This window comes from Sardina pilchardus, chromosome 19 (assembly GCF_963854185.1).
Source record: "Sardina pilchardus chromosome 19, fSarPil1.1, whole genome shotgun sequence".
In the NCBI taxonomy this organism is placed as follows: domain Eukaryota; kingdom Metazoa; phylum Chordata; class Actinopteri; order Clupeiformes; family Clupeidae; genus Sardina; species Sardina pilchardus.
Genome location: NC_085012.1, coordinates 8,594,476 through 8,606,975, shown reverse-complemented (window position 1 = coordinate 8,606,975; position 12,500 = coordinate 8,594,476). Strand labels below are relative to the sequence as shown.

General features: G+C 49.2%; 1 protein-coding gene across 2 annotated transcripts in view; it reads left to right on the top strand.

Moving 5' to 3' along the window:
* The window catches only part of ptprn2 (protein tyrosine phosphatase receptor type N2), a 198,235-nt gene that overhangs the window by 43,121 nt on the left and 142,614 nt on the right, over nucleotides 1-12,500 (top strand). For both annotated transcript variants that reach the window (XM_062521704.1, XM_062521703.1), the window contains exons 4-9: nucleotides 6,430-6,547; nucleotides 7,484-7,673; nucleotides 9,604-10,111; nucleotides 10,602-10,907; nucleotides 11,305-11,345; nucleotides 12,257-12,500. The exon at nucleotides 12,257-12,500 is cut by the window's right edge and continues 397 nt beyond it. In XM_062521704.1, the coding sequence (XP_062377688.1) occupies nucleotides 6,430-6,547; nucleotides 7,484-7,673; nucleotides 9,604-10,111; nucleotides 10,602-10,907; nucleotides 11,305-11,345; nucleotides 12,257-12,500 (1,407 nt within the window). The remainder of the gene's footprint in view (nucleotides 1-6,429; nucleotides 6,548-7,483; nucleotides 7,674-9,603; nucleotides 10,112-10,601; nucleotides 10,908-11,304; nucleotides 11,346-12,256) is intronic.

Sequence of the window (12,500 nt, the reverse complement as noted above, 5' to 3'; positions counted from 1 at the left end):
TTCATAGACCATAGGATAGACATCATTCCATTTCTTTTTCCCCTCTCTCTCTCTCTCTCTCTCTCTCCCCCTCTCACTGTCTCTTCTTCTCTCTCTCCGTATCTCTGGAGGGCTGTATATATATTCACCTTGATTCAGGTAGATGATGAGTGCTCATTGAAGCCCAGTGAAGAAGACTAATCCAGCCTGACATCTACATTAGCACCAAAGGCATGTGTGTGTATGTGTGTGTGTGTCTGTGTGTTCTGAGGATGGGTGGGGGGTTGTGTGTGTGTGTGCATGCGTGCGTGCCTCCGTGTCTGAATGTGTATGTGTGAGAGTCAGACTTAAGCGATGACCAAGAACACCCACTCCATCACTTCAGCACCAGTGATCGCTGTCTTCTCCTCCCGCCACCTGCGTGTTTGTGCAAGTGCACATGTGCGTGAGTGTGTCGAGGGGTGTGTGTGTGTGTGTGTGTGTGTGTGTGTGTGTGTGGGGGGGGGGGGGGGGTGTTGGGTGGGTTTTGGTGGGTGTGTGTAGAGGGCGGGGCGGGGGGGGTGCCTTTGAGAGACGGAAGGTCATTGACCAAGAACACACTACATCACTTCAGCCTCACTGCTTATGGTGCACTATTTAGACCACCTGTGTGTTGTGTAAGTGCACGAGAGAGAGAGAGAGAGAGAGAGAGAATGATAGAGAAAGAGAGAGCGAAAGAGAGAATGAGAGAGAGATAATGAGAATGAGAGAGAGAATAAGATAGAGAGAAGAAGAGAAAGAGAGAGAGAGGATAAAATGAGATAATGAGAGAAAGAAAGAAGGAAGAAGAGGAAGAGAGAGACAGAGAGAAGAGAAGGAGAAAGAGAGAGAGAGAGAGGAAGTGGAAGAGGAGGAGAAGGAAGGGAAGCGGGCATCACTCCCACCCCCAGCATATGCTGCGCTGAGTGAGGGTTTTGTTGCTCAGTCGTCTGCATTGTCCACCGGCTCCCTGCCGCCCCTTGTCACCGCGGTGGCGTAGTGCTGAGACGCAGACCTGGGCTGTGTGTGTGTGTGTGTGTGTGTGTGTGTGTGTGTGTGTGTGTGTGTGTGTGTGTGTGTGTGTGTGTGTGTGTGTGTGTGTGTGTGTGTGTGTGTGTGTGTGTGTGTGTGTGTGTGTTTGTGTTTGTGTGTGTGTGTGTCGTCTACATTGTCCACCGGCTCCCTGCCGCCCCTTGTCACCACGGTGGCGTAGTGCTGAGACGCAGACCTGGGCTTTCTGGACAGCTGTGAGGCGTGAGCGTGACAGCACAACTCTGCTCAGAATCCTCCCTGACAGAAGGCTCTGTGATTTTTTATATATTTTTTCATTTTATTTATTTATTTTTTATCCGTCATCCACCCTTGCCTGGAAAGCGAGCCAACCTGACTACACACACACACACACACACACACACACACACACACGCACACGTATGCGGTGAGATGTATAGGTGTTGAGAGTGTGATGCATAGAGAGGTGGTACGGCTGTTATCGTTGTCTGATCCTGTCGACTGGATCTGGCGGCGTCCCAGAATGCACCTCTTCTGTCTCCCACCTCCAGTTATCTCACCGGAGAAACTGGCATCAGCAGCGGTGCTCTATTCTTTGCTGCCAAAGTCAGTCAACACACACACACACACACACACACACACACACACACATACACACAGGCGCACACACACAAACTCGACAACAGCATGCCCACACACTCTTGTGGATGTACCGTAGAAAAATACACACGCTCATACATATTGATGCGTACTCAGACAGACTCATATGCGCTTGGACCCCCTGCACTCTTGTATCTGCAGCCCAGTTCTGTTCACGTGTATATACTGCTGCTGTGCACTCTCTCATTCCGCCTGCCTGATAGGCTACCTCACCTAGAACTGGCCCTCTGTGACAGCCGAACCAGCACGACAGGCATATCCCTCCTGTCCCATGACATTAGTGTGTGTGTGTGTGTGTGTGTGTGTGTGTGTGTGCCTTAGGAAAATGCCCCCATGGTCAACTGTAGTCGTTCTTCATGAGGACGAGTGGTGATTTGATGGTAGGCATGCACGGCAGTGGGAAACCAAAGCAAAACAAAACACAAAACAAGACACAACCAGCCATTTGACTAAAATGATGCCATTTATGCCCCCTCCTGAAGGAAATGGATGTAAAATGGCCTGTCATTCGCCAACACAGTACTGTCTGCAAGCGAATCCCCACAACCCCCACCACACACACCCACGCATACATACATACTGTACACACACACACACACACACACACACACACCTCCTTCCAAACGATAGTGAAATGAATATCAAATTATTGTCTCTGGCTCTTCACAAGTTGTAACCGAACACCATAGAAAAAAAGAAAGAAAAAAAATGCTTCGGCTTCAGAAGAGAGGAAAAAAAAGCAGACAGCCTGTTGCGGTGCCATCTTTGTCGGAGCTGGAGGGCCCCTCTGGAGCCTGAGCTCGCTGTCTCTCTCTCACAAACACACACACACACACACACGCACGCACACACAGGCGCTAAACAGATGTTTGACGTGCTATGCGATCCCAACTCAGCGGCGCTGCTCTGTCAGACTGAAGCCCCAGCGAGATGCGCGCCAGAACGTTTTTGTTTTTTTTTCCCTTTTCTTTTTCCCCGCTCCACAATCTGAAGGTCAACCACGAGCGGCGTGTGGGAGGCATAATGCTTCAGAGCATGTCAGGAGAGGTGTCATGACGAAAGTGTGTGTGTGCGTGCGTTTAGATTAAACAAAATTATTTTTTTCTGTTTGTTTGTCTGTTTGGGGAACATGGGGGAAGAAAGGCGATGCAATGTGTTCGTCGAATCGTCTACCATAAAAAAATAAGATGAAAGTTCACACACACACACACACACACACACACAAGATTTCATCGCAGCACTATCGGAGGAGTGTTTGAGTCCTTGTGCCCAGATTGTGGAGTTGTTTGAGTTCTCCAACATCTCGACAATGTAAAACCTTAGAGTTCAATTTAGTTTGAAAACTTTCCTTCACAACACCGATCTGCCTCTCACTTTCATGCCCGCCCCCATCCTACTACTGCTACTAATAGAGCCAACATGTGCTTAAATGGAGAAGAGAAAGGCTTTATTGTCTTGTTTGCAATATATTATTTTCCACAAAGGCACTTCATTATGTGGTTAAATAATTCGCTCACCCACCTTTTACGTCGGTCAGGACAAAACCATTAGACAAGGCAGACGGCATCTGCATAAAAACAAAAAAACACAGATGAAACACTCTGAGCAGCCAACCGCTGATCTAATGGAGGTTGAATATTGACAAGTTTGTAGCACTTCTCTCTCTCTTTCTCTCTTTCGCTCTCCCTCTCTCTCTCTATCTTTCTCTCTCTCTCTTTCTCTATCTCTCCATAATCGCCCCTCCTTCCCCCTTTTATCTCTCTCTTTCCCTCTCTCTCTCTCTGTCTCTCACTCTCTCTCGATCTGTCAGTCACAGAGAGACCACGGAGTGAGCGAAAGTGTCTCTTACAGCTTCAAGGTGGCGCCATTAATGGCGAGGCACTAATTAACAGAAGCACATTACCGGAGACACCATCCCGCTTTTAACAAGCCAGACCCCTGCTTAGGGAGATGGATGCTGCCCTTTCATGATGTGTGTGTGTGTGTGTGTGTGTGTTTGTGCGCATATGTTTGTGTATGTATGAGCTCTTTCTCTCTGTCTGTCTGTGTGTGTGTAATGTGTATGTATTAGCAGTGTGAGTGTATGCAGGTCCACAGCCATACTGACTATCTCCTAACTATCTCCTCAGCAGTGGAGGCGATACCATGGGGGCTTTAGGCGAATGCCACCTGAGCATGTTTGGTAAAGCGTTGAGGGAGCTCGAGCCTCCTACCTATACTGTAGGTCACTCCGTTTGTTTATTTATTTACATTTATTTATATTTATTTAGTTATTCCGTCCATCCCCGCCACAGCAGCTTGGAAGATTCTACTGACAGAGCCCCCTTCTCCTCCTTCTCCTCTTCATCTTCCTCCTTATCCTTCTCCTCCTCTTCATCTTCCTCTTCCTTCTTCTCCTCCTCCTCCTCCTCCTCTTCATCTTCCTCATTCTCCTCCTCCTCTTCCTCCTCCTCCTCCTCCTCCTCCTCCTCTTGCTCCTCCTCCTCCACTCGGAGCTGCTCAGTGACAGAACGACAGCAGGAACAGAGCAAAGCTGAGAGACAGGTGTCCACTGCTGCAGCAGAGATGAGGACAGATACTCGTCTTCTCCCACACATGGAGACGTTCTGTACTGAATACCTGCACAGATCCCATTAGCTAGACTACTGTTAGAGTGCTACACATATCTCACGTTGAGGCTTTACATGGGGGTGCCACCCACGTACCCACTCCACGTACCCAACCACGTACCCACTCTCATCTCCTCAATTCTGCCCACCGCCCCCCCAAACCCCCCCTGACCCAACGATGCTGGCATTCCGTACCAGCCATACGTAGCTGGGAGTGCATGGCAATCATCTTGGCACTGCTGGCTGCCATTGTTGGAGGCTGGGAACCTCCTGGCTCCTGATTGGGCTGGGTGTCGCGGGACACGCCGCTGATGAGATTGACACCGTTTGGAAGCCCTCATCTGGCCGCTGTGCAAATGCATTAGCACCGTCCGGCGCGCGGGAGACGTGGCGGGGCTAATGAGGTTGCGTCCATCTCTGCCGCTCCGCCGCTGTTGCCATGAGAACGCTCCGGCCCTTGATTGACGGCATTCTCTCCGTTCCTCTCGAAACCGGGTGCGGTGACCCCCCTTCCCCCTCTCTCACCGGATGGAAATTCACTTGAAGTATTCCTCATCCCAGAATATCCCATTAATTATCATATGCTGGAATGGCCGGCATGGGTCCTCGTGGAGGGCCCCCTGGTTAAAACACTTCCAGGCTCGTATCCACCAGCTCGGTGGAGTATGGCAGAGATGCGGGGCTGATAAAGGGGCACATTTCTGGGCATACCTCCACCCCATCTGTCCCTGGCATTCCCGCTCTCCCCGGCACTCCTCTTTGCTCCGGGCCGCCCCTGAAGCGCAGTGCCAACGTCTTCGGGCGAGCCAAGGGGGCACCGGTGGCGTGCTTGAGCAGATTCCTATCGGCATGCATTGCCACGGTAACCCCCGAAGGAGCGATGGAATCCGAATGCGATGCGTGTGGAGGGAAAAAATCCAGTACAGTTTACTATACAAAGCATTTTTTCCACCTTCATTTTTGCCTAATTAATTGGCACATTACAGAGATGCGGGAATGCACCAAGTACAGTACATCCTATGCATCTCTCTGACTTTAGAGGACTTTAGAGTCTTTATCCTTCAGAATAGTATCAAAATGTAGATGCAGCTGATGTAAGATGTGCAGGTGCAATGTAGAAACGAACACAAATATACAGTTGTTTTCCGCCCACCCACATATGTTTGCACAAAGTCAAAATATAATGAGATCCACTGAAGTACTGTATTGTGTAGCTACACTTAGAGTGGAAATGCCTGTACTGTATGTTCGAGTCGCTTTCCTTGACCTGCATCAAATTCACCCCCAGTATGTGCTGCACGGTGTGGATAGTGTCGTGGATAGCATGCACACAACAGCCCCCAGACTCAAAGTACGATAACAGTACTTTATTGTCCCTTAGGGAAATTTGTCTTGGATCTATACGTTGCGCACATACAGTAAATGTTTTCACAGTACAATAAAAAACAAACTGCATATAGACAACACAACTGTAAATACATACTGCACACACACCCCATAGTGAACATCATGAAATCAACGCACAATCCCTACAGCTTCAAGCAGCATTATATAAAATTTGATAGAGGTTGCCACAAATTAGTTTTTAAAATGAGTTTACAGTGTGTGTGGGGTGGGGGGCTCTGGGAAAAAAACCCTATTCTGTGTACAGGATGGGTTGGTCATTATCCTCTGAGCTTGTCTAAGGCTGATATTCCTTCCTCCCCGTCACCTTCATGGTGGTGTGTAACAGATGAGTGAGCTTAGTTTGTAGTTGCTTGGTGAGGTGGCCAAACCATGCTGACATCCCATATCTGGCTAAGTTCTCTCGCACAGCATGGTAAAATAAAAACAACATGCACACTGTCTGGGTAAAAAGTAGAAAGTCTTTGTTGTATAGACGAGAACACAAACACTCCACAAGGACCTTCCATCTGAAGACGTGGTCCAAGTGAATGCCGAGAGCAGACCTCTGATTATTGTGTGTATCGTGTATAACCACAGGACTATGACCCCCCCCCCCCCCCCACACACACACACACACACACACTGACCTTGTGTCTTGAATCGCCTCCTTAGTGTTTACACCACAACACGTTTTCTATATCTGAGAAATAGACTGGAGAAAATTGAGTCTTCGTCGCGTCAAATAACGTATCCTCCGTCTCCGTAGGTTACACGTGGCAGGATGACACCACCCAACAGGTGATCACCAAGGAGCTGGCCAAGCTACCCAAGATCCCCCTCCGACACCTGGAGGCGTCCTTCGCCGACTTCCCCGGCACTTCAAGGTGACTGACTGCTCACAAAAAAGCCATTCCGAGGCTGATTGCAATGGTGTTGATGATGGTAGACGGGCCAGATAATGACAGTGGACATTGAGGACGCCACTGAGAAGTGTGATGGTGATGGTGATGGTCATGATAGGATGACCCTCATAGGTGTGGAAGGCAGCGCTGCAGATTGCATTGTGTGTTTTGGGGGGACAGATAGGTCACTTGAGTGTGACGGCTGCGCTTAATATGGCACGCTTGTTGGGGGTTAAGGGTTAAAGCTGCCAATTTTCCGCTCATTGTGCTTCTTAAACGTCTGTGCACTTCCACAACAACTTGCTGTGCTCAAAATGTGTTATTTTTATTATTATGTTCCTCTCTATTGTCGTGTTAAATGCTCTAGATGTAAAGCACTTTGAGCTGCATTCTGTGTATGAAAGGTGCTTTACGAATGAATAATTGTATCATTATTATCATTATTATTATTATTATTATCATTATTATTGATGCTATATAGCTATTGATGCTATATATTATTGATGCTATATAGCCATAGCATACAGTATACAGTATGTAGCTACATAGCATCTGTTGTCTAGCCCTGGACCTATCTGTTGAATGTGTTCTTATACTGTATGATATGCCTTTGTCTGATACACTTCAGAATGAAAATGTACACATTCATGGATGTTGCATGATCTTGGGCTTCATATTGGGCAAGTGTCTGTGTACCTGTGCGAACTGGCAAAGGAACACGTTGAATGTATAGCGCACAGTATATGTTTGACCAGTGTTCATGTCTGCTGATTGTTGTATGTATAGCATATGTGTTTGACCAGTGTTCATGTGTGCTGAATGTATAGCATACTGTATATGTTTGACCAGTGTTCATGTGTGCTGAATGTATAGCATACTGTATATGTTTGACCAGTGTTCATGTGTGCTGCCCTGCAGAGCCAAGGCTCCGCCTCCTGATGCCAACAGGAAGCTGAAAATGGAGGAGGCGGAGCTTAGCAAGTCACTTCAGAAGCACCTGCAGGATCTGGGCTTCCTCCCTCCGACTAGCTCCCAGTCCCGCTCCCAATCCCAATCCCAGTCCCAGTCCCAGTCCCTGTCCCAGTCCCCCGAGGGCTCCCTCCGACAGGTAAGACACCTGAGCCACACATGCGCCAACGAAGACATACGCACACACACCCATACACAGACACACACAGAGACACACACACGTACACACCCATACACAGACACACACAGAGACACACACACGTACACACCCATACACATACACACACTCATACACACACACACACACACGCACGCACTCACACACACACACACACACATACACTGTACGTACACACACACACGTACACATACAGTACACACACACACACACACACACACACACACACACACACACACACACACACACACACACACACACACACACACACACACACTCAGTCACTCAATAGGACTCTATCAGTGTGTGCCCACAATTGGGCTCATCCACTCTCTGTTATTCACAGCAGTATTGTACTGTTGTTAACATTCTATATTCTATTCTATGCAAGTAGTGCTTATTGCGGCACTAACAATATCCTAGTGGCACTTAACATTTACTGCACCTTGCACAGCCGCTTTGGATAAAAGCCTCAGATAAATGACTAAACGTAAGTGTAGATATCATTAGATGCTTTTGCCAGATAAAGCTATTCTACAGTATATCTGTAGAAGAGGTGAGCTATACAGCAGTGGTACAGTACCTCTGATGGTAGAGTACATACACAGACAAAGTTCTAGAGTGTAATGTGAGTTCCAGTGGCGTTCTGAGTAGTGAGTGATGACCAGTCGTGAGTGTGGCACCTTGACCTCTACATGGCGTAGTGGGGCAGCTTAGGCAAATCTACTTTCTGTCAGACAATAAACCCCCCAACAAAACAGTGACTTAAAAAAAAAAGATCCGCTACCTCAAAGCTCCAAACCTACACCCCCCACCACACACACACACACACACACACACACACACACACTTCATAACAGGGTCGTACCGGTCATTCATCTGCCGGTGTCACAGGAGCCTGTCATCTCAGCCCGTGTGCACCCCCGGGCATCATTAGCCACATAAAGGCCGGCCCCCAAGTTGAAGAGTTCACGTCCCTACACCCGCGCCCCCCAGAACCCCCCCCCCCCCACACACACACACACACACACCGACTACCACCCCCCCCCCCCACCACCTCCTGAATGAAGAGGTCCCACCGAGCTGCTTTTCTCGGCGCTGCCCGGCATTGAGAGATGACAAATGACGGCGCGGCGAGAGCGAACCCACCCTGCTGATCCAGTGTCAGCGGAGGCTCGTTATTCAGCGGCGGGGAGAATCACATTATCTTTTATTGTCGCCCTCCATTGTGGGGGGACGCGGGCGGGCGCCGCGGCTTTACAGCGGCAGACGGCGCTGTCAGCTGCGCCGAGATGTATGAAGGAGTGCTTAGATGCTTAATGTCCTTTATATTAAGCCATATATATTACGTTCCACTTGCCATCGCACTTCTACGAGTTGAAAGCCCTCATCATCAATGGATAGCACACCACTGCCCCTTCTTGCACACACACACACACCCCACACACACACACTTTTTTTTTATGATCCATCTATACATGTTCCGAATGATTAGCTAGCCACTGGTGCGCCAGATTCCTTTTTTTCCCTCCATCAAGGTTTAGCATATAAAAGGTATAGAAATGGATTGCGAGGTGACATTATCTCTTTTTTTTCTTCTTCCTTCTTCTTCTTGTTTGTAATTTCCATGTTCACCTTTTCTCAAGGGCAGCTATCGCTCGCATCTGAAGACATCTCATATCCAGGTCCAGTCTCTCGTCCGACTCTCTCTGCCTGTCGGAGGCGCTCTCTATCAAAGAAGCGCACTCGATGACCTCTTTCCCTCGCTCCATCACCGCCGCGAGCGCAGCGCTCTCCTTAATGCCCCTAAATGTTTCCGTAGGCAATTGTGTGAGCTCAAACGCCCATGACTGTCAGGTAATGAGAGCCCCCGATTGGGTTTGTGTTACAGCTGAGCGGCGACCGCTACCACCTCATCGAGTACGTCCAGCCCAACACGCAGGGCAAAGGCAAGACCACTGCCACCTTCTTCTCCTACCGCGCGCCCAAGAAGACGCAGGGCCAGGGGGCGGCAGTGGACGGAGTCGGGGTGGCCCCAGCTCCAGTGACCCCGCCCGCGGGGCCGGACCAGGAGCGGGCCAAGGCTCTGCTGAGGGAGCTGCAGCAGTATCTGGCCGGGGACGGACCCGTGCGGCGGCCCGGTAGCCCTCCGGTCAGCACCAGCGTCAGCGCTAGCGCGCGTCCGCTGGGGAGGCTGGACTACTTCAGCATGCTGAGGCCACTGGCCGCCGAGCGGCTCAAGGCGGCCGAGGCCAAGGCGGGCCGGTTCGGCGGGAGGCTGACCTCGCAGAAGGTTCTGGAAGCCCCCAAGCCGCCGCTGCCGAGGATCGACCGGCTTTTCTTCCAGTCCGCCCCAAAGCCGCCAGCGCCGCCCAAAGAGCCCCTGAGCTTGGTGGATGGTATGCAGTTGTCACGCATGTCACTTTCAACATCAGGTCCTTCCAAATAAATTCAAGACTTAAATTCATGCTCAAATTCAGACATAAGGGTTGCTCACAGCAAAAACGATTGCTACAATTATAATTATAAGCAAATATCGTTCTCGTTAATAAGAATGACGACTTTTACACATAAACTATAACGATAACGACATGAAGAAATGTCGTTGGGGGTCACTTTCAGAGCGATTTTTAGAACGATAAAATGCTAACAGCCAATCAGAAAGCCATCACATTCATTAACACAAGGAGAGACTTTGCATATCGTTGGTCAGTGTGGACGCTTTGATCGTTATGGTTATAGTTATCTTTATAGTGATCGTTCTTGGTGTGAACGGCCCTTTGATTATTATACAAATTCAGACTTAAATTCTGCATATACGTACAGTAACTCCAGCAGCATTAGCAGCCTCCTTGACTCCCCTCCTGTTGTTCCTCATACCTCCTCCAGAGAGATTCATCCAGAGCGTTGTAACGCAGCTGGGCCGGAAGAGTGTCAACGTCGAGGCCATGAGCCCCAAAGACCTGGACCAGCTCTCCGACATCATCGCCGAGGCTCTGCAGGTGGTGGATGGTGTCGGACCCCAGGTCAGTCGGCAGAGGGGTCGCGAGGTCACCGCAGACGAGGGGGCGGCCGACGAAGATGAGGACGAGGATGAGAGCGAAGGTGAGAGCGAGGTGAAGAGAGACCCGGAGCTTGACCCGGAGCTGAGGGCAGCTCAGCCTGGCGCTTTGAAGGAGGAGACCGCACCGCAAGGTATGTGTACAGTACAGCACCGGGCATGCTTTTATTGTGAAGTTTCCAAATGTGTCCGTGAAGACAATTTGTTGATGCCTTCTGACAATTTCTGGATGACTCACTTTAAAAGAAAAATGAATAAAAAATAATAATAAAAAAAAAAGTTGTTTATTGAATAGCTCAGTTGGCGTAAAGTTTTTGGATGTCGCTTGGTCTTGTTCTGTGAAACAAATTTGAAGATTTTGTGTGCGGGCGCGGGTTGGTGGAGGGGGGGGAAGGGAGGGGGGAGAGGGTTTTCATAAAGGATATAATAAACGACATGGTTCCCTCGCATCACAGTTTGAGGGAATGGATTGTTATGTATCTCTCGCTGCGTTGGACTCATTTTTCCCACTGATTTTGTTTTTGTTTACAGCACAACAGACAAAAGTAGCAAACTCCAACTCTGATGACAAGGTAATTCACTGGCATTGTGATGTACCCACTCAAAGAGACAGATCGCACACACACACATGCACACACACACACACACACACACACACACACACACACACACACACACACACACACACACACACACAAACACACACACACACACACACACACACACACACACACACACACACACACACACACACACACACACACACACACACACACACGCACACACACACTCGAATAAAGATGCACACAGACACTTAGAGGAGAAGATTCTAGACAGTCTTTTCCGTCATTTAAAATAAATTGAGGCTCTGATTCGTGGGCGAAATTTAGTCTGGCTTCCCATCGTTTCCTTTTTTTCCACACTCAGTGCCTGTCTTTAAGACAGCCCAGGGTATGAGGAAGCGGCAGACTGCAGACGTTATGGCGTCGCCATTTGTGATGCCAAAACAGACACATGCATAATCATTAGAAATAAGTGGCACTCTCTTAACATTTGATGTGCTGTCGGGGGATTGTGTTAAAGCTCAGTGTCTTTTTGCCAGAGGGGCGGGTGGATTATTGAGGAGTTTTTAGGCTTCTTGACAAAGCCACTGAACACAGTGTGCACCAGCTCCCTGATGTTACCTAAACCACTGAAATATGTTTTGTGAATTTTGTTGTCAAATATTCCTCTCTTGTACTGACTAATTTAGCACGCCTGTACAGGTGTGGCTAAAGGTTATGCTGCTGATGAAAACAGACTGACTGCACAGAATTCTCAGAATTCACACTTCGAACAAATATAAAATAACCTATTTTATGTTCTGCACCCTCATACTGTAATTTGCATGGAAACTAAACAATTTAATGGCACTTGAAGACCGAATGTGATTTAATTTCATTTAGCTGATAGTGACTTGTTCCTGTCCACGTCTGTCGTACAGGACGGCGGCTTTATCAAGCAGCTGCTGGAGTACCTTGACCAGACCACAGACCCCGGCGCCTTCTCGCCGAACACGCCGCCAGACGTGCCCGTGCTGGGCGAACCCGCCAACCTGCGGGCGCCCCTGGCGCCGGGCAGAGTGTCCGTGGAGAACGTCCAGAGCAAGACCACCCAGACGCAGCTGGACGTGCCGCAGAAGAAGGAGAAGAAGGAGGACGAGGAGGAGGAGGACGAGGAGGCGGCGG